The sequence below is a fragment of the Rhinatrema bivittatum genome, chromosome 7 (assembly GCF_901001135.1).
Source record: "Rhinatrema bivittatum chromosome 7, aRhiBiv1.1, whole genome shotgun sequence".
NCBI lineage: Eukaryota > Metazoa > Chordata > Amphibia > Gymnophiona > Rhinatrematidae > Rhinatrema > Rhinatrema bivittatum.
In genome coordinates this window covers 105,325,271-105,347,835 of record NC_042621.1, presented here as the reverse complement: position 1 = coordinate 105,347,835, position 22,565 = coordinate 105,325,271, and the positions used below count along the sequence as shown (strand labels likewise).

General features: G+C 46.1%; 1 protein-coding gene across 2 annotated transcripts in view; it reads right to left on the bottom strand.

Moving 5' to 3' along the window:
- Positions 1-20,643, bottom strand: part of LDHD (lactate dehydrogenase D) — a 65,420-nt gene extending 44,777 nt beyond the window's left edge. The window contains exons 1-7 of one of the 2 annotated variants that reach the window (XM_029608871.1): positions 20,343-20,643; positions 17,236-17,348; positions 14,488-14,629; positions 13,247-13,388; positions 8,402-8,561; positions 7,634-7,833; positions 1,042-1,170 (exon numbers count right to left, since the gene is read on the bottom strand). In XM_029608871.1, coding sequence (XP_029464731.1) covers positions 1,042-1,170; positions 7,634-7,833; positions 8,402-8,561; positions 13,247-13,388; positions 14,488-14,629; positions 17,236-17,348; positions 20,343-20,438 — 982 coding nt within the window. In that variant the 5' untranslated portion in view covers positions 20,439-20,643. Of the gene's footprint in view, positions 1-1,041; positions 1,171-7,633; positions 7,834-8,401; positions 8,562-13,246; positions 13,389-14,487; positions 14,630-17,235; positions 17,349-20,146; positions 20,269-20,342 lie in introns of those variants that run through there. The other variant, XM_029608872.1, reaches the window with a different exon arrangement.
- Between the last annotated feature and the right edge of the window lie 1,922 nt (positions 20,644-22,565).

The following is a 22,565-nucleotide window of genomic DNA, read 5'->3' as shown; positions in this document are numbered from 1 at the left end:
TTCATTATACAGCTAATTCGTTCATTTACATGCCGGGTGGGGAAGGGTTACGCATCTGTTTTAAGAAGCGCTACGGACGCGTGAAACTGGAGACTGTATCGCTGGTTTGCCTTACACGTCCGAATTGTGTGCAGCGAGCTCGTTACAGACGAGAAATCTTCAAATGAATGTTACTGTATGTTTTTAACTCTTTCTCTCGCTAGGTATGTAGGGTTATCAGATGGTTCCAGGTCAGCAGAGACAGACAGAGCCAGCCCTACATTTTAGCTCCATGAAATCTGAGTCTGCTATGAGGGAGCTTCTCAATCTCAGCTCCTGCAATCTGAGGCCCTTGTATGGAGAAAACAGGAGAGGGTGAATTCTCTGAAGCAAGGGCTCCTGGGATCTTGAGTTTCCCACGTGAGAAGGAATTGGAGTTGCTTTGTCTGACAAAGCAGTTGGGAAGGCTCATATAATGTTTGATGGGGGCATACAGAAAGGTATCCCTAGGAAGAGGTGGGAAATAAAATTAGCTACAGCTGTCCGAGTGCTTTGTGCAGTTCTGGAGGCCACATCTATACAAGGACATTGCTAAGATGGAGGCTCACCAAAAGGGTGCAGAAGCTGCACGACAAGCCATTCATAACGCTACCAGGTAATTCCAGGTCATTAGGAACAGGCGGAGCCGGTCTTAGGCCCCATGCACTAGTGATAAAACTATGTTCAGAGGCCGCCTATCATCTACACTCTCACTAGCACCACCAACTCCAAGAGAAACACATGCTAAGCTTCACATTCCAGTTCTGCTATACAGTTACAAATGTCTTTAAACAAGGTGTGTCTGAAGCAGCAAACCGAGAAGATACGGAACTGACAGTCACAGAGCAGCTGCACCTTGGCGTGGTTCTAAAGTCTCAGTTTTGCACAGTGATCTTTGCAGCTTGAAAGAGGGGAATAAAAAAAAAAAAACTACAGAAGCAGTGAAATGGACTGTAAGCCTCCCAGTCTTGCAACATCCCTAAACCCCTGCCTGCTGCGAGAGGCATGTGCTGCACTGGTTACCTGCCTGCTGGACCTGCTCCTCCACGCTCCGTTCTGATCCGTGGAACTCCAGGAAGAGAGTGGGCAGCACCGCGTACTTCAGACTGCTAAACTTGTTACACGCGCCAACCATGACGTCGTCCAGAAATTCTAGCAGGAAAATTTATAAAAACATGAATGAAACACTGCATGCGTGCACTGGCAAGACATGTAACAGCCGTGCATTAAATACGTCCACTGCGCGTGAGTAAGGGGAAGGGGGGGGTGGGGAAAAAAGAATAAGGCTGGAGACCTTGCAGGGCTGCCAGTTTCATAGTAACACATGTGAGAATCACCTGGTACAGAGTGGGGGGGAGATGCAATATGTATATGATATGCTAGAGATCATAAGGGACAGGCTTCCAGCAATCCAATGCTACCACAAACAATTCTGGCAAGGGTAAGAATACTGTCCTCACAAACGTTAACTTGACCATGATAAATAACCCGCTCTCAGCGTTGATTCTATTCCAGATGAGTTGTGGAATACATTCATCACCCCTTTTTATCTTTTTCATCCTTGGCTAAATAAATATTTTGGTATCCTCATTGCTCACTTTGCACACAGCCCCTTTCTTCTATTCCTCTCTCAGCTTCTACAATAATGTAGGACATGGAATCAGAAAATTATCAGCTGGCCCATCTAGTCTGCCCAATTATTCCTGTCCAAGCACAATAAGGGTAGAGCCGCAGAGAGCAACCACCTGTAGGACAGCTCTCCTTATCCACTGAGTGGAAGAATGATTGAGCGGTGAGGGCAGCAAGCTAAGAGCATCACTAAAGATTTGCAGTCATTATGATGGATGGAAAGTATAACTAGAGGAGTAGATTTGTACAACAATTTTATTATAAATACCTCAATTTTCCTGAAACTCACCCTGATTCAAAAGGGCCCCCGTACAGTGGTATATTAAATATACATAACAGGCTGACTCTATACAGAGGCTCTCTCTCTCTCTGCCAAAAATATTTTAGACATAACGCAAGACTAAGGGCAAGCGCGACGCACCAAAAATAGGTGTAGTTATTCGCGATAACGCCTTAACACGTACGTCAAGGCCCTATCGCGAAACGATAAATGACCCTGTTAGGAAGTACACCCCCATAGCATTTTTTCCTGTGATAAAATATCACGGCTTAGCTGTCCCCGCAAATTATTTGCAATGATAGCACCACCCCAGAGCCCATGACCACACAGCCCAAAAATGTGCCCCCTCCCCCCCCCCCAACCAGTGTGGAGAAGAAACCAAGGGGGTCTAGTGAGACCTCACTGACCCACCCTCCTGTCCCAGCCCCAATAGGGTTGAAAAGAATAAAACAAAATAATTCAAGGGATAGGCCCTGTCCCTCCCTTCCGCCTAAATGTGTCCCTTAACATATTCTGGTGGCCTAGTGGTGCCCAGAGCGCCCTGTAGGCTCTGGTCCCTGTGCTTTCCTTCAGTATGGGTCGGCTGGCTACTATTATACTTTTGCCCCTAGTGGCTGCCCGCCGCCATATTAAAGGAGATAGCACAGGGCCCAGAGGCTAGGGATTGCTTCGCTCCCCACTAAGCCACCAGGGACTGAACGTTCGGGGAGAGGAAATTTTGGAAGAAGGGGTGGGGCCTGACTCTCAAACTATTTTATTGTTTTAGGGTTTGTTTTTTTTGGGGGGGGGGTGGGGTTTGTTTGTTTGTTTTTTACTTTTAAACTCTTTTGGGGCCTTTTCAGGGGGCAGTAGGGGGGGGGTGGGCTAGGACTGAGGTTCTCACCAGACGCCCAGGGTTTCTTATCCATAGGGGGGAGGCACATTGTCAGGCCACACAGCCCTTTTAATTGATGGCCCCAGACGCATCCTCATGCTGCAAAAGAAAGTTAGCTACAAGTCAGGAGTTGTAGCTAACGTTCGTGAAAATAGCACGTCTAGCGATTTTTTTTAGGCAAGCCGTATCAGTTTATTAACATGAAATCGCCTAGTACTGAGCTGCCTTCCACGCGCTTGCAAACATTTGCATGCAAAGCAGCTCATTTCCACACCTGCGATATTGGGGATAAAATAACTTATGGCATTTAAAACACTGTGCATTATTGCTGCATTAAGATGTTTACCATGTGGTGAACACCTACAGCAGCTAATTAATGACCCCCTTAGACAGGGCGCTGTCTTGAGCAGGGAACAACTTGATGGTAACTCCCTTTCAGCTCAGGTTTGGAAAGGTACTTAAATCTAAAATCCAAACTGTATTACACCCTTCTCAGGTAGCCGAGCGAGCAGGATACCTTTTTATATTTCACACCTGGCACCCCTTCCCCGATATTCAACCGCAAGGTCCTACGCTATGCTAGCAGCCACCAATACCAGCGCGGATGTTACCTGAACACCCAGCCTCTCGGGTCCCTGTAGTCCAAGCTGAAACACAGGTGCTCCCATAGCTGGGTCTGTCAGACAGGCTACGCTGGGGCCCGAGGAGGCTGGATGTTCAGGCAACAGCTGCATCAGGCTGGGATGACAGAATCCAACTAGCGGCTGGGTCTGTCTCACAGACTGCAAGAATAATAATAACTGGAAGTCCCAGAGGAAACGGAGATGCTCGCGCAGCTGGACCTGTGTGGCAGGCTATGCAGGAGACGTAGGACACCAGATCTTTCTTAGTATTAAGAGCCATTTAGATTATTGCAAAGATTTGTGGTTAGATATGGGGAGAGAGAGAAACTGGGTGTGAAGTAAGTGGGGAATTTGTATGCTCATCAGATGATGAAAACTGACCTGGGTAAGACCTGATAACTTATAAGTAGTCAGGCTGTATGGCTGGCAGCTGGGATATATCCTTAGCAGTGTGGACAGGAATAATGAGCTGTCTGGATGGGTTTGTTGGTCCCTTTTCTGCCATCATCTAATATGTTACAATATGACGTATGCTGCCCTCACCGTACCACCTTCCAGACAGGCTCCTCACACTGCTCTATGACTTGTACTCCCCTCACCGTACCACGTTCGACAGGCTCCTTACACCTCACACTACTCTATGACTTGTACCCCCCTCACCGTACCATGTTCCAGACAAACTCCTTACAAACCACAGTGCTCTATGACTTGTACTCCCCTCACCGTACCACGGTCCAGACAGGCTCCTTACACCTCACACTGTTCTATGACTTGTACTCCCCTCACCGTACCACGTTCCAGACAAACTCCTTACAAACCACAGTGCTCTATGACTTGTACTCCCCTCACCGTACCATGTTCCAGACAAACTCCTTACAAACCACAGTGCTCTATGACTTGTACTCCCCTCACCGTACCACGGTCCAGACAGGCTCCTCACACTGTTCTATGACTTGTACTCCCCTCACCGTACCATGTTCCAGACAAACTCCTTACAAACCACAGTGCTCTATGACTTGTACTCCCCTCACCGTACCACGGTCCAGACAGGCTCCTTACACCTCACACTACTCTATGACTTGTACCCCCCTCACCGTACCACGTTCCAGACAGGCTCCTTACACCTCACACTGCTCTATGACTTGTACTCCCCTCACCGTACCACGTTCCAGACAGGCACCTTACACCTCACACTGCTCTATGACTTGTACTCCCCTCACCGTACCACGGTCCAGACTGGCTCCTTACACCTCACACTGCTCTATGACTTGTACTCCCCTCACCGTACCACGTTCCAGACAGGCACCTTACACCTCACACTGCTCTATGACTTGTACTCCCCTCACCGTACCACGGTCCAGACAGGCTCCTTACACCTCACCCTGCTCTATGACTTGTACTCCCCTCACCGTACCATGGTCCAGACAGGCTCCTTAAACCTCACACTGCTCTATGACTTCTACTCCCTTCACCGTACCACGTTTCAGACAGGCTCCTTACACCTCACACTGCTCTATGACTTCTACTCCCTTCACCGTACCATGGTCCAGACAGGCTCCTTACACCTCACACTGCTCTATGACTTCTACTCCCTTCACCGTACCACGTTTCAGACAGGCTCATTACACCTCACACTGCTCTATGACTTGTACTCCCCTCACCGTACCACATTCCAGCAGGCTCATTACACCTCACACTGCTCTATGACTTGTACTCCCCTCACCGTACCACGTTCCAGCAGGCTCATTACACCTCACACTGCTCTATGACTTGTACTCCCCTCACCGTACCACGGTCCAGACTGGCTCCTTACACCTCACACTGCTCTATGACTTGTACTCCCCTCACCGTACCACGGTCCAGACAGGCTCCTTACACCTTAAACCGCTCTATGACTTGTACTCCCCTCACCGTACCACGGTCCAGACAGGCTCCTTACACCTCACCCTGCTCTACGACTTGTACTCCCCTCACCGTACCATGGTCCAGACAGGCTCCTTACACCTCACACTGCTCTATGACTTCTACTCCCTTCACCGTACCACGTTTCAGACAGGCTCCTTACACCTCACACTGCTCTATGACTTCTACTCCCTTCACCGTACCATGGTCCAGACAGGCTCCTTACACCTCACACTGCTCTATGACTTCTACTCCCTTCACCGTACCACGTTTCAGACAGGCTCATTACACCTCACACTGCTCTATGACTTGTACTCCCCTCACCGTACCACATTCCAGCAGGCTCATTACACCTCACACTGCTCTATGACTTGTACTCCCCTCACCGTACCACGTTCCAGCAGGCTCATTACACCTCACACTGCTCTATGACTTGTACTCCCCTCACCGTACCACGGTCCAGACTGGCTCCTTACACCTCACACTGCTCTATGACTTGTACTCCCCTCACCGTACCACGGTCCAGACAGGCTCCTTACACCTTAAACCGCTCTATGACTTGTACTCCCCTCACCGTACCACGGTCCAGACAGGCTCCTTACACCTCAAACTGCTCTAGGAATCTTACCCTCTTCCCCATTCTATGTTCCAGACAGGTTTCTTCAGGCGTTCAAGCTTGCTCTCTACTTGCATTATTCCTTTGGGAGTATCTGCCTGCTGATATTTGGAACACTCTTGTTCTATTTGCCTTCAACTCAAAAAACTTAAAACTCATCTTATTTATCTTGATTACCTCAGCTTCTTTTATATGTATATTTAATGTCATCTATTGCCTGTTTTATGAGGCTCCCAGGATAAAAAAAAGTGCCAAAAATAAATAACAGAAAGGAGCAGGTTAGTTATCCAATATTTTCTGTTTTCAAGATTTTGTCTAATATTTAGGGGGTAGTTTGTAATGTCACGCATAAGTTAGCCAGCAAATGCACACATTAAGTTACATCAAACCGCAAGGTGAAATGTCGCGCATAAGTGCGCCTTGAAACGTTTCCGCCAAGTCTGTCCTTGCACCATTACACCTGCTAAAATACACACGGAAATGTTCCCGGGAAAAACTTCACTGCCTACCTTTTTAAAATCCAAAAGTATGTGTGTGAGTGCAAGCCCTCCCCAACCCTCCCCCCCCCCCCCCAAAAGAAATGCCTCCACTTGGTCCGGTTACACTTGCGCGCGAATGATACAGATCGATGGTATACACATAAATAAATAACAATAATATCACCACTTTTTAAAAAGCCCTTTTTTCCCAATAAAACACAATTTTACCCACAGCTATGCTTTTCAAAATTACCCTCTTGGGGGGTAGATACACTTTTGCCTTGAAGCTTACCCTGGATACAACGGGCCTTTGTACATTTGCACCTGCAAGCAGTTTACTTCATGGAAAAATGGTGCGTGCAGAGCGAAAAATACAAGCTCCGCGTGTCTTATTCTGTGCGCATAAATCACTTCCCAAGGTAGCGCTTTCCGCAAGCAAGGGGAGATGAGCTCCTGTGACCCCCCCTATTTGCATTAATTTACAAGAGCCATCAGTGCAGCCGCCGTCGCTCGACACCCGCGCTAAAGCCAAGAGGGCACAATGTGGGTGTCTGCACTCTTGCTAAAATCATTTTAGGCCATGCACAAAGAATAGACTTTAGTGAGAAGAAGACAGGGCCTAAACTGGGAAGTCAGACCCTGCTATTTAACTGGGATCATACTGAAGTGACACACCGAGTCTGTCACCGGTAACAGCGCTGCTAAAAAAAAAAAAAAAAAGACTTTTCCCCCCCTCCTGGTAGGGCGGATGGTTTATTTATTAAAGTGTTGAAAAATGTCTTGAAATCAGAAAATATTTACGTTTTAACTGCACCTGATTGCAGGCTGAATTTGTAGCAGCTTTCGCACAATGTAACAGAGATTTGGGCCTGGCTGGTGTCAGCCCTGTGGTAGTTGCCCAAGGAGAACTCTTTCCTTAGATCCCTTATCCATGAACCACAAAAGCCTCAGACACTGAGATGGGGAAGGGGCCTGCTTTCCCAGGCTTGTAGCAAGGCTCAAACTCTCCTGCGCTCCCTAACTTCAAATGCATTGGTAAAGAATTTATAACAAAATATATCTGTTAGCGCTGGCTTCTGTGTCCACAGCCCATCAATAAATCTAGCATTTGCCACAGGTCACACCACCACAAAATTGAGTTTTCTGAGCTGGATATAGGGTGCCCCTGCTCTCCTGGAACGGATGACCCTGCTCTGCTTTGCTATGGCTCACCTATCCTGGCGATGTTGATACCGCACTGCAGGATCTGCACCGTGCTGTCCACTGCGGCCTGCACGCTCGGGAAAGCACAGACGGCCGAGACTATGCTCTCAGGGGTGCCATACAGGCGTAGCGCTGCTTTGGTGATGATACCCAAGGTGCCCTCAGAACCCACAAACAGACTGGTCAGGTTATAGCCAGCGGAGGTCTTTCTGTGTGCGAGAGAGAGGCACAAAGTTACTGCACACGGGCAGAAAAGTGATGCGCACATCCGGCAGAAGGGTGACGGATACATTGGAGAGCCGTGTAACAGGAGAAGGGCAGAAGAGCGGTGGGTACTTTTAGCAGGCAGCCCTTTGGGGCCACCTCTGTGTCCTGCTCAAGCTTCCTATCCCTGCGGCTGGCTGGGATCAAAGAAACTGTGGAGGCAACACACTTGATCCAGAGGAAGGAGAGAAGGCAGCTGCTGGCCCAAAGAGTGACAGCAAGAATTAGACTGGTGGGAAGTCTCCTTTCAGACTTTCTGACCTTCCAGGGATCCTGTTCTGTTTTCCAGACATGCCATCTGGGGAAGGCTTTTTAAAGAGACGAGAAAAAAAAAAAGGGGCAAGAACAATGCAGTCCTTTGAGTCCGTCTTGGTTTTAAATTCCCACCTCCAAACATTCTGGGATTTGTAGGCCTGATGCTTTTACCATCAGTACAGAAGACAGGGCTGAGAGTCTCCGAAGGCTTAAGCAGCATTGGCATGGCGGGTGCGCCGGGGGTGCCTGAAGCATTACCTGAATCTCCGATCTTTTCCAGCGGTGTTCAAGATCCTCCCGTCTGCCAGCACCACCTCTAGGTTCACGACATTCTCCCGCATCGTGCCATAACGCACAGCGTTGGTCCCAGAGGCGCTGGTGGCGGCCATGCCGCAGAGAGAGGCATCCGCTCCAGGGTCTGCGGCCAGAGATAAAAAGACATGTCAGCAAGCACAGGCCCAGCCACGGACAGAGCAGGTGAAGTGCCAGACTGCCATCCTCAGGGAGGAAAGAAGAACAAACTCTAAACAATCTGCGGCACTTCCTCCTCTATCTGTTTTAATATATTTGTTTCCTGCTCGCACCAAAAAATGCCAATGGAGGGGTTAAGCTTACATATTTAGAAGTACATAAATTAACACATAAAAACAGGACGTGGATAAAAAAAAAACCAAAACAGAAAAATCATACAGTGACTGCAGATAAAAACTCTACATTACTGACTCAAATGCCTGAGTAAAAAGAGAACTTTTCAAATCCCTTTTTGATTGCGTTAGCTGCAGTGATAAAATGCATGCATCCTTGTAAAGTAGTCCACTATGAGGGACCCACAAATGAAAAAGCCCAATCACGGGTCTCATCCAAGTGGGCCAAATCTGGCAAGGGCACCTCAGTAAGGCCCCGCGAGGCTGATCTCAAAGAACACGCCAGAGTATAAATACGCAAGACTGCACTAATCCACGGGCTAGAGCTGATATTCAAAGGATTATGCATCAAAACCACGAGTCTAAATCAAATTCTCCATTGGGGAGCCAATGGAATGAATATAACACCAGTGTATGATCACAAATCTTGGTGCCCATCGGAGTGGAGGAGTAGCCTAGTGGTTAGAGCAGCGCACTATGAACCAGGAGACCAGCGTTCAAGTCCCTCTGTCACCCTTTGTGACCTTTACTCTCCATTGCCTCAGGTACAAACAAACGGGCCGATACAGCGTCGGAGCGCACTGTTGGCCTCCTCTTGGACGCGCGTTTTCCCTTACCCCTTATTCAGTAAGGGGCGGAAAACGCGTGTCCAACCCGCGGCACCTAATAGCGCCCTCAACATGCAAATGCATGTTGAGGGCGCTATTAGGTATGTGTGCACCGGATACAGAAAGTAAAATGTGCAGCCAAGCCGCACATTTTACTTTCAGAAATTAGCGCTGACCCAAAGATAGGCGCTAATTTCTTCCGGCACCGGGAAAGTGCACAGAAAAGCAGTAAAAACTGCTTTTCTGTGCACCCTCCGACTTAATATCATGGCAATATTAAGTCGGAGGTTCCGAAGAGTAAAAAAAAGTAAAAAAATAAAAAATAAATTTGAATTCGGCCCGCGGCTGTCGGGCCGAATTCAGCGGGCTTGAGAACCAACGCCAGCAAAATTGAACGTCGGCTGTCAAACCTGCTGACAGCCACCGCTCCTTTTCCCCGTTTCTACCGCGCCACCTAATTTGAATACTGCATCGCGCGCACCGGTGAGGGGCTGGTGCGTGTGCCGGGAGAGCGGGCGTTCGGCCGCTCTCCCGCAGACTTTACTGAATCGGCCTGTTAGATTGTAAGCCTCTGGGGATAGGGAAATACCTACAGTACCTGAATGTAATCCGCGTTGAAGTGCTGCAAAAAGTGGAATATAAAAATCTGAGTTGTGGCATTTTGTACCATCTGCAGGGCTCTCCTGCAGATGGTACATCAAAGGAACCAGAACTACAAATCCCAGGGTGCATTGCAATCTGATTGTACTCCACCTTGTGTTATAAAGGCAGAATACAAATATGCAAAATTAAATTAAAATTAAATTGTAAAAATGCAAGGTGTTAATGATAAATTAGCATTGCAAGCAGTTAAGCCTGGAAAATTGCATAAATTCAAAATGACTGATTAGTGCTTATTTCTGTATTATTGTGATATTACGCTAACTTTTGTTTTACGTTAACTCTGTTTTACAGCCCAGCAGTGGAGTTTTCGAGCTAGGCGGAAGTTAACCCTTGCACATATGCCCCACAAAGAGAATAACAGAGAATTTGGCTGTTACTTGGCTGTAGATCTGATGCCAAAGGACAAGTGCAATACAGAGAGAAAGCTAAGATTTGCTTTTCTCGCCTTTACAGTAGCTGGAAGGAATCTGGTTCTGATCACTGCTCTTCCAGACACACTTACTGACCATCCAGAGCACTACAATGACAAGGGTGGGTTGAGTCCTACACTCAGCCATAGGAGAGCGAGGGACAGAAAGAGAGCAAGTTTGTTTATCATAAATGGTGTTTTTCGTAGATAGGATAAATTAACTCATTTCATGTGGATGATATCATCCAGTGGCACCGACTGGACTTGGCTCTCCAAGCTACTAGAGCTTTGAGTCTACTGAGCATGTGTGGGAATTCCTGTGCAGGTTTTGCATCATGAGTCTCCTCAATCTACACCAGAGCTAATTTAGCTGGATAGTCGATTATCCAGAAGGCAGGTTGGTATTCCATGGCTAATTCATTTTTGTATCTACGGAAAGTATCATTTATAGTAAGCAAACTTGCTTTATATGTTAAGCAGGCTGAATTAGCCATTACATGTGAGGAGTCCCAAGATAAGGGTTGCAGCAGAATGTTTACTTAGGGGTAGATTTTAAAAAGGTGTGCGCGCTACCCGGCACGCAGACATGTACACCCAATTTTATAACTTGCGGACAGAAAGAGTGAGTAGTGTTGTGGCAGTGTGTGTGTGTGAGACTGGGATAGGGCAGGAATGAGAGAGGGACAGTGTGAAGTTGGGATAGGACAGGAATGGTCAGTGTGGAGGAGAGACGTGGGTGGGCAGTGTGTGCATGAGGTTTGGACAGGGCAGGTAAATTGGGGGAAGGGAAGGGACAAATGAGGAGTGTTGGGGCAATTATCAAGAACAAAATAATTAAAAACAGAGCAAGCATGGATTTTGGGAAGGCAAGTCATGTCTCACAAACCTATTAGACTTCTTTGAAATTATAACCAGAGCCCCCGGTTTCCTGCGACAGATTTTTCAAGATTCTGCAGCAAGAGTTAGCAAATTCTGTGGCAGATTTTTCAAAATTCTGTGATGATGATTGATGAGGCAAATTTGCATAATTTTGCATACATTTGCAATTTAAATAATGCATTTATTTTCATTTATAAAAAATAAAGTTGTTTTCTGACATTTCTGTGTTCAATCAATTGATTTGGTTCTTTATTAGAAGAAAAGGGATCTTAGTGATTGGGGATGGGGAGGGATATGGGAATGGGAATAGGAATAGGAAGAAAGCGGATCTCAAAGAAGGGAAATGAAGAAGGAATTCTTAGGCAGGCAGAGTAGAGGGAAAAGATTCAAGACATGACATTCAGGCCCCAACAGCGGAGGAGGACGTGGCCTGAGCCACTGCAGAGTCACTTTCCTCCTATTTCCTCATACAGAGGGCGAGGGGGATCAGGTGGGCTAGAAGGGAAGAAATCTGCTGCCCCACTGCACCAATGCTTCTCTTCTAGGGGAGGGAACCACCGGCCACTCACTGCCCCTCTAGGGTCAGCCCTGGGGCACCAGACTTGGTACAATTCAATCTGAAGTGACAAGTAATGCTGCATCATTCCTAGCCGACGCCAAACTCTGTAGGGTAGTTAAAACACAAGCTGATTGTGGAAAACTGCAGGGTGATCTGGAAAGATTGCAAGCTTGGGCATCCAAGTGGCAAATGGAATTTAATACAGACAACTGCAAAGTGATGCACGTTGCGGGAAAAAAAAAATCCAAACTACCAGACACATTGCCAGGGTCCACTCTGGGAAACCGCTCTCGAGAGAGGGACCTCGGAATTACTGTGACCATCAGCACAGGCTGCAGCAGCAGCGAAAAAAGCCAACCGTATGTTAGGAATAATCTGGCAAGGCGTCACTGACAAATCCAAAGATACTATCATGGCCCTGTACAGAGCTCTGCTGTGACCACACCGGAGGTAATGCATGCAGTTCTAGTCTTTCCATCTCAAAAAGGATGTGGAGGAGCTCAGAGAAGGGCATGTGGAGGAGCTCAGAGAAGGGCAACCACAATAATGATCGCTCGTATGAAGAAAGGCTGAAAAAAAAAAAAGTAGGGTTGTTTAGTTTGTAAACGAGAAGACTGCATGGGAACATAAGAGATCTACAAGATCATGAGTGGAAATGAACAAACCATAAGTAAGTGATTGTATACCCTAACTGAAAAGAGTAAGACCAGGGGGCATCCAATGTAATTGTATGTTAACAGTTTCAAGACTAAAACAATAAAATATATTTTTTTAGTCAGCAGGTAAAATTGTGGAAACCGATGCCCACCAGATGTATTTAAAGCTTTCGGGCAGGGTTTAAGAGGGGTCCCATCTGGAAGACAAGGACATAAAAAGATATATTAAGGGTTGGGTGGAGGCCAAGTTGATTCACGCTGTTAGAGATGTACAGCGAGTGTTTACATGACCTCTGGTTTTCATCTGTTGGGTGCTACTAGGGCCACTGTCACTGGACAAGAGCGAGCATTGGTCTGACCCACCTTGGCCGTTCTTATGCAGTGTGTATGACTGGAACAGGGCAGAACAGATGGAGAGCGAGGCACTGGGTGGGACCGCAGAGCTTGGACAATACAGAAATAATCACTGGAATGGAATAGCATGGTTTTTTTTATCTGCACGTGAGGAGGACTTTGATGATGGACAGAAGATAAGATGTGTAAAGGGATATGAATCCTTGTGTTTAATGCACAGGTGCTCTGCTCCCCACTCCCTGCTGTGCCACTCGGTCCCCCTTAGGCTGTGCATACAGAGACAGACTTGGCCACAAGAAGCTGCAGAAAATGAACAGTGCCAGAGCCCTACCTACAGGAAACCAGAGGCCACTGTCCCGCAAGTAGCTGTTCAGGGCTTTTCGCGTCACTCCCGGCTCCACGGTGACATGGAAATCCGCCACATTTAAATCCAGGATGCTGTCCATGTGACTGAGGCTAAAGCAGATGCCTCCCTGTCCAAGATAAAAGGAGACATGAGCTCAGTCAATCCTCAGCAGGGCCTCTAATCCAGAGCCTGTGCCCAAAAGATGCAGTTTATCAGAGACACAACTACTAGCATAAAACTATTCCTACTCTACTACACAGACACATGGGTTGTATAATCAGGAGAGAGACTCAGAATGAAAGACAATATTTAATTTGCAAAATGACTTTTCTATTGAGGACCATGAACAGGTGAGATCAATCAGCTGTACAGAATCATTACTTCTCTGGTAAAGGACAGGCATACTGCTGCTGAGGCCCACATTCTGCCCGAAAGCAAATGAGACATACCCATGAGAGACAGCGGACTCCTTCTGAAACAGTTTTTGCAGCTTAGCTAACTCTATGCGTGAGATAAAGAGGAAGTGACATCACAACTACACAGGAAGTAGGGGAGGAAAAAAATGGCTGACCAAATTGGTTGAGAACAAATTGCACCCACCTATCCCTACCTGATCTTGTTGCCAAGGCTTATACAGTTTAATATTATGACCCTTAGCAAATGGCCTTTGTGTCATTTGACTCTTCAGCATCTTCTCTTACTTTTTTAAATCATTTAAAATGTCCACTTAAAATTTCCTTGACACTTATAGATTTCCTCCACTTCTGAAGGCGAATTTCACCTTAAGGCCCACAGGTTACTGAGATTATTCTGGCACTAAAATGCCAGGCACCTGTAGCTGAGAGCAGTCTCACCACACGAATACCAGCATCAGTCCTGTACTGTAGGGTCAGGCATAAGTTAGTGAAAGTGGTCTCAGCACATGAGCTGCTGCTATGAAGTTTGGCACAAGAAATTGAGGTTCAACAAAATGGGGCAGAAATGACTAGAAAGTCACACTTGTATTTTGTTCTTAACCCACCTTGTACCCCTGCACACCAAAAAGTACAGTGCAAGTGAGCAGCTGCAAGGTAGAACTGACTTGCCAAGGATGCCTGCCCTATGCAGCACTGTGTACAAGAGGATGTGTCTGCGGAACGAGGAGGGATGTCTCTGAATCTCCAAGACAGAGGTATGCATGTATAGAGGAGAGATTCTGCCCTCCTGTGGCACATGCTATTACATACCCTGACTGCACCAACTCCTCCCTCCAGTCCCGTGCCTGTGCCAAAGGGGATGATGGGAACATTGTGCTGATAGCAGATCCTCGCCAGCCTGCTGACCTGCTCCACGTTCTGTGGCCAAACCACAGCATCTGGGGGCCTGCACCTGCCAGAGAGAAAAGACCAAGGAAAAGCCACACTTACAGCCCACAAAGGAAGGACTTTGGACAGGGAGAGGGGTGCTGCAGATCAAAAGTAAGGTGCTTTGACAGAGCTGTGCAGTTTCCACCTTCTGTCTCTCAATCCTTCCCCAGCCTCATCCTGATCCACCGTCACCCCCAGGCCTTCCTCTCTCACCATCCCCTCTCCTGATTTGGATTTAGAATTTACTTACTTTTCCAAATCCAAGCCCAAAGCAAGCTACGATCATTTAGAGTTGGTAAGATCCTTCCCCAGAGGGCTTGCAATCTAAGTTGGTACATGAAGCAATGGAGGGTGAAATAATTTGCCTATGATCACAAGGAGCGTCCGTGGGGGGGGAGTGGGATTTGAAACCTGGCTTCCCTGGTTCTCAGCCCACTGCTCTAATTACTAGACATCTCTTCCACTTGTCCCTCATCCCCTCCTCCTAATCTTCCATCTCTCACTGCTCCCCCACCTCTATTTCTCTCCTGCCCCCAGCCTAGCCTCCATCTCTTAACCTCCCTTCCAAAATCTCCATTTCGTGCCCCTACTTTCCCTCCGTCTCTCATTCTCATGCCCAGTTCTCCCTCTCTCACCACCCTCTTCCCCTGGCCTCCATCCCTCATCACCTCTCCTGGGCTTCTTTCTCTCACCACCCCACCCTCTCCTGGATTTGTCTCTCAGCCCCAACTCCCAGGCCTCTGTCTCTCAATCACCTCCTGTCTCTGCCAGTCTTTCTGCTCCCCTCTCCCTCATCACCCCCCCCCCCCTCTCCATGGCCTTCATCTCTCACCGTATCTCCCTCTCTCATCCCCTCCCTCATCTCCCGTCCTAGGCCGCCTCCTCCATTCCTCTCTGCCCCCTCTGGCTTGGACTGGGTGCCACTCTTCTGCCGCCGAAAGTTGCTGCTGCCTTCATATTCGGTGTAGCCCTGGTGCAACTTACACAAGCAACTCTTCAACCTCTGTGTCCATGCTGTGGGCCAAAGGAAAGAGGAGGGGGGGGGGGGGGAGAGAGAGCCCCACAGTGCTTCAAAGGCAATGAATCACCCAAGAGATCAGAGCTGCACTCACTCTGCTGCAGCTTCTGGAGCACCATGGGGGGTCCCCCTACTTCCGCAGACTGTAACACTAGTACAGGGCTTCTTGAAGGACTTAGGAGCACGGTACAGTTTGCCCATCCATAGGCTCTCCCTCTCAGATCCTCCCTCTCAGATGTGTTAATAGATCACCAGCAGAGCCAGGCAGCACTTCTCTACCGCCCTTTTCAGGAAAGAGCCAAATTGCCACTATTGCACAGCCAGTTTTGGCAAAACCTCCTCCTCCTCATCCCAGGCACACGGGAGGGGACCCGATACAATTGCACCAGCATTAGGATAACCCATTTAAGCATATACACGGTATGCAAAACATATTAAATCAAATAAATAAATAAATGTACTGACACAGCAGGGACTGGAAGTCAGAACAGGTGGCATTGGGAGCGTTGTGTAGGAGGCTCAGCACTTAGTCCTGGGGGGGATAGCGCAGAATTTGCACCAAATCCCCCCCCCCCCGCGCAGAAAATGGCAGAGGACACCCCGGCATGCTGCAAACGGAACACGCAAAGATGAACGCCCCGGTGCGCCGTTCGTGGTGAAAATGAAGGCCCCCATGTGCCGTGAACGGAGTGTGCTCCACTTGTGGCGAAGATGAAGGCCCCGGTGAGAGTGAATGTGTGTGTGTGAGAGGAGGGTGAGAAAGCAGGGAGAGGGGAGGGTGAGAGAGAGAGAGCAGGGGAGGTAAGAGAGGATGGGTGGGGGGGGAATGCTTGAGTGTGGGTTTCAGAGAGAGGGAGCCTATATGAGGAGATTGTGAAGGAGTGTGTGTGTGTGTGTGTGTGAGAGAGATTGGGAGCTGGAGTGTATGAAAAAGGTATCGTGTATATGTGAGGGTGCTGGCCTGTGTGAAGGGATTGTGTATGTGAGGGAGCCTGTATGAGGGTGTGTGTGTGTGCAAGAGAGTGAGGGAGCCTGTATGAGGGTGTGTGTATGTGTATTAGAGAGAGGGAGCATGAGTGTGAGAGAGGGAGGGACAAAGGGGGCCTGTTTGAGGGGCAGTACTGAGAACGGGGTCAAACTCTGGGGCTGGCGATAGAGTGGAAGGGGCTGAGCCCAGAGGTGGAGGGGAGAGATATTGGCATGTGGAGGAGTTGGGGCCTGAGAGGGCAAAGTGGCCAGGGGAGCAGGGAGAGCAAGTGGAAGGGACATTCTTACAGTGAATTTCTAGGGAAATTCTGCTCAAAATATTTAAAATTCTGCATCTCTAAGTAATAACTTTTTTTCTGTATTAATTTAAAATGTAATTACTTAAAAACTGTCATGTATATTGTGTTATTTTGACCAATATAAAGTTTGCAGAATTTTAAGTTTCTGTGCGCAGACTTCCCCCAGCAGTAAGCACTGGATCTACAAGGTGTAACGCAGGCCAAGACTGATGTACATTGACAGAAATGTGTATGAGCCAGATAATATTTTAAAACGAAGACACACATATCTTTCCTTTACAATTTCCTGTAAAACCTTCCTAGTCCTGGCAGAGCCCTCCATACCTGTACATGGATTCATCCCTTCCGTGCTGCTCCCGTATTGCCGTCACTGTGGAAACATTCGCACTGCCTACTATGTCCCTCAGAGCCTCTATCATCTCCCCAGTCACCTGAGCCTGCCAAGGAATAGAAGAGAGAGGCCATTAGGAAATGTTTACACTCGTCATTTTCTCTCTCATGGCAAAATATCTGGTGTGATGTTGGACAGTAGCAAAGTGGGCCATGCTCACTGTTTATTGAATAACATATTAGCGCCAATCAGTAACTCAGAAGACTGTCATCACATTAAAGGCAAGCCTACAATCTTAATATTAAATTGTGATTTTTCTGTCCATCTCTAGTTGCAGTGTTGTTCTCTGAAGAACTTACAATCTCCGTTTGAGAGGTTAAGTGACTTCTTCAAGGTCACACAGTATGTGCGACGTGCTAAAGGATTTTTCTGACTCTTCTAGAAATTCTAGGGGTCTCTATATACCCTTAGAAACACAATCCATGCTGGCAAGCTCTGAAAAGGGCATTCTTACAAACAGATCATATCAACTCCTTTTCTTACTACATTCAGGGCTAGATTTAGATAGAGGCAACACAGGCATACGAGTAGGATGCCAGATTTTGAAGGCTCCCAAAAATGATGGATTCCCTTCCTCCAATGGGAAGCCTCAGAGCTTCCCAATCCAGGTCCTGCCTATGGGCATTGTCATCTTAAATCCAGCCTTGCCTATACCCAAAATATTTCCTTTATAAAGAGAAACCATCTATTTTTTCCAAACATTCCTGTGGGGTCCACTGCTGAGCCACCAATCTCCCAGTTGTGACACCCCCCCCCCCCCCGACCAGGGTACCCATTCCTAACTCATCCCTGTTCTGGCTGGGGGCCCTGGCATACTAGCAATTAGGCTGGAGGTAGCCCGCTGGTCACGTCCATTACAGAAATTTTCAGTGTTCCATTCTTACTATACTCCATACCGATAGCCTGGGGATTATGTATAGAAAAAAACCCCCAAAACATTTATATAGAGAGAGTGATATTAATCATTAAGACTGCCCAGAAATCTGAGGAGGTTTTACAGGTAGAGATCTTGTCTATGAAGATGTCTTTACAATCCTCATTAGATCTGGATCAGTTTGCAGCACAATTTAAATTTCTTGTAGGAGCTTTGGTTGGGTAACATGATTACTTAAAATGGTTTTGCGTTCACTACTGCAAGTGCACAAAGGACATTTTCTTTTTCAGTTGGAGTGGTTTAAAGTTTTCTAAAATGTGTACAAGATGAAAGAAAGAAAAGACTGGTAACCTATTTGTGTATAGGGATACTGACAGGCTTGCTGACTGAAAGAAAAATTTGTCTATTAAGATTGTTTTGCTTGTTGTTACACCTTGGGGTATTGTGAGTATCGTGAGTCCCTTTTTGTCCTATGCTTTATAAAGAAAACCCAATTTAGTGGGGAATTTTAAGGGATTCATTACAGTATGCCCTAGAACACCAATATACCTCCTACTGGAATCTGTAGATGGGAAAACCAAAAAAGCTGGACATTAAAAGAATGTCACCTCAGTCACACATGCAGAATACAGACAAGATAGCCAAATATATTCAGCGGTGCGGCCGTGCCGTGCCACACGGGCTAAGTTTATCTGGCTAACTAGCCAAGCCACATAAGCAGCTGAATATGGACCTCCCAATGACCACAAATTATTAATAGAAATATGCAGATAAAAGCTGAACTGGAAACTCCAGAGAAATAGGAATAGAAGTGCATTTCCTTCTGTACTATGCAAACTGCAAAGACATCTGCGATGATGAACGTTTCCTCAAGCCGACAGAGAAAATCAAAGGCTTCCCACAAAAGGAGCAAGAAAAACTCTGCGTAATCCTGGGAAACAGGAGCTATAGCAGCAAAATACATCCCACCCTGTGAGCAGACCAGAAACCTAATCTGACCAGAGACAGTATTGACCAGCCGCAGAACCCGGGAATTACCCTTTCTGTACTTTGATTTTCACTGTCACTGCTACCACTTTGGGGAGGAGGGAGGTTCTTTCGCCTTCAATTTAATCACCACGTGCAGAAATTGTTTATGTCAATAAAGTTTCCTGAATTGTTTGTGTCAATAAAGTTTCCTGAATTTGAATGTGTGTGAGAGTAGCAGCCCGGGGACGGCCAACGCTGCCGGAGCCAAGAGGGGGAAAGCTGCGTCTCTCTCCCTTTCTTCCATTGTTATTTTATGAAAACGCCAGACAGGGAGAAAAGTATTTTTCTCTCACCAAGTGGCGAAAGAAAAAGAAAAAAAAAAGATTTGAAAAATACTGCTGGGGCTGAAATGAAAACCCTAATGTAGCCGCTCCAGCCGCAAACTTAACTTAGATTTTAAATCGGCTCTTCCAAAAGTTCACAACTAATACATTTTCTTTTATCAGAAAAATATCAGTAGCTCAATTTCTGTGCACAGATTGTGCTTTTCTAACAAGGGGGACTAAAATATAACGTCGCGTCCCTGTACAGAAAAAACCGAAGGGAACATAGTGACATCGGGACAAACAGGAACTGGTTACACATAAATGACATTCAATTACTTTGTATAACAGCCATCAAGGGTAGTAGGAACTGGAAAGAAAATCAGGGCAACATGCAGATCATAGCATATATACAAAATCCACAAGTCCGGGCTCTTAAACTACCAATCTAGTACAAATATGAAAGTGGAAATGCAGATCCCTCCCACCTCTATCAGGGCTCGGCTCGTGAGCCGGCGGCCCCGGCTAGCCAAGAGCCTGGCTGAGGGTCTACCTCGTAGGTAGGGCCACTCGGACCTTCTAAACAGCAAGGATACTTTAAAACTGGGCACAACATGCTGTCTGGGGAAGAAGGAGAAAAGGGGGTAAATGATTAAAAAAATAAATAAATCCTAAAACCTGGTAAAATGCATCCTGCACGGCTGAAGAAAATGCCAGAGACTCCAGCAAAATGTAATATGCAAGGCCTGAAAAGTGCCAGAGACGCACTGGATGCTATGATAATACAACTCCTGGGGAAATGTCAAAAAAGGCATGGGAGGGCGCCTAGCTAGCAGTTCTTCTAACAAGCCTTCCTCTGGGGGCGGGACTGTACCTGAGGCTGGAGAGCGTAGGCCCTCTTGCTTTGCCTGCAGCTGGTCGCACTGTGGGGGCGGCCTCCCCATAGCCTTTGGATAATCCTCAAGGCCATCGCCACCCTTCTGGGCACAAGCAGCTTTCAGGCTCAGCAGTGTGCAAGCCGACGACAGTCAGATAATTAAAAGGCAGAATCAGAGCACAGGTGAAATCCAAGATCTCTTCCGCAGCGGCAACAGCTTAACCTCTCGTCCCACAATCCCTCTGCCTGCAGCCACCCATGCCTGGGACTTCTCCTAAAAAAAAAAAAATAGATACACTGTGACCGCAGACCAGGAAGAGGACCTGAGGGTGGAACAGGTTTTTAAGGTGGTCCACTGAAAGGGACTGTAACTGTCACATACAGTGGTTAAGATTGCTAAGTGTCTAACATTTGGCAAAAACTTGCTCACACAGAATCTGTGAAAGGTAATTTTGAGGCATTAAGAGGAATTGAACAACCCAGTAAGGGGATCCATTACTGCAGAGACTGGATATAGGACAGCGGTGAAAATAAAGAGCCACCTCGAGGTTCCTTTCACTTATTAAGAACCCTTGATTACATTTTTTGAAGATTATATGAGAGAGTATTCCATGTCGATGGAGCCCATAAATGAGGAGAACCCCACAGATTCTAAGCGTGCAAGTTTTTGCCAAATGTTAGACACTTAGCAATCTTAGCCTATGAAGGAAGTTTTCCCAATATCTGATTATTAACATTGGGATTCTCTAACAATACTCCATTCTGCAGCAATAGTTTAGGGACGCATTTAAGCATTCAAACTTTAAAAATCTCTCATCTATTTGGGATATTTGAAACTGATTTGTTGTATACATTGTTTCACAGTTTTAAAGGTGTCACAATGTAGAGAAAGCTTTTAAGGCTACATTGTTTGCTGTGGTTTGTATTGTTGATTGTGCAACATTAGTTAGGGTCTAAATGTTTGAGTGGATGCAAGTAGTGTTTTTATATGATATGATGCAGAATCAACACTAATTAACTGTTTTACTATGTAATTTTCATTGTAACATTATATAGTGTCTTCCATATAAGTGAGTGTAAACCGTCGAGATTGTTCCAGATTGACTGTATACAAAATAATCAAATAAATAAATAAAATAATTTTTTAATATTATTTGTATCTCCACTGCATTGTAATTATGATTGGTTATGAGACTTTTTTTTTTAATTTATAGTTTATTAAATTTTCTTCAACATTTTACAATGCAAAAAAGAAAAAAGAAAATATTGCTTCACATCAACATAACTTTAAAAAGAATATACTTTACCCACTTTATATCATGTGGATACAATAATCAGCCCACTTAATGGGGAGCTTAAACAAGAAAATGCAAAGGAAAATATATCATGTCATCATGAATTACTAGGAGATTGCCTATTATTATACCATTTAACCCCATTATTAAGGGAGGGGGGGGGGGTCTACCAAGTCTATCCACCCTTGTCTACAAGAAAAGATTCCAAATGAGGTGGTTCCAGAAACACAAATGTATTTTTTTGAAAAGTGATTAAACACTTACACGGGAATTTGAGGTAAAAGGTGGCCCCTAAGGCTACCACTCTTTGTCTCAAATTCAAAAACTGTTTCTGCCTCATTTGAGTGTCTTTGGAAACGTCCGGAAATACTTGAATTTTCTGACCACAAAATAAGATTTCTTTATTTCTAAAATATTTCTGGAGGACAAGGTTTTTCTCATTTTCCAAACCAAAAGTTACTAACAAGGTAGCTCTTGTTTGGATATCGTCAATAGATGATTCAAGAAAATCTGTTAAATTAGGACTAGCTGGCACTAAAATATCGATTCCCCCTTCAGGGGTCGATATATCCCTTTTTTTTGTAGGTAAATAATACATCTTTGACATAATTAATTCCTTTGTTATACCCAGAATTTCCCTTACATATTTGCTAAGAAGTTCTTGAGCAGATAGTAATCTAATGTATGGGAAATTCAAAAACCTCAAATTATTCCTCCTAAGAATATTTTCATAACCCTCTAACTTCTTATAGATAATTAAAGAGTCCTTTATAGATGCTGCGCTGGTAGCTTGTAATGTAGTAACCTGTAAAAGATTTGACTCAGTCACAGTCTCCAAATGAACAATTCTTTTATTGTGATCCTCCAAGTTTTTCTTGGTTTCCACTGCCAGATTGGTGGACTGACTCATGGAAAGGGATAGCAT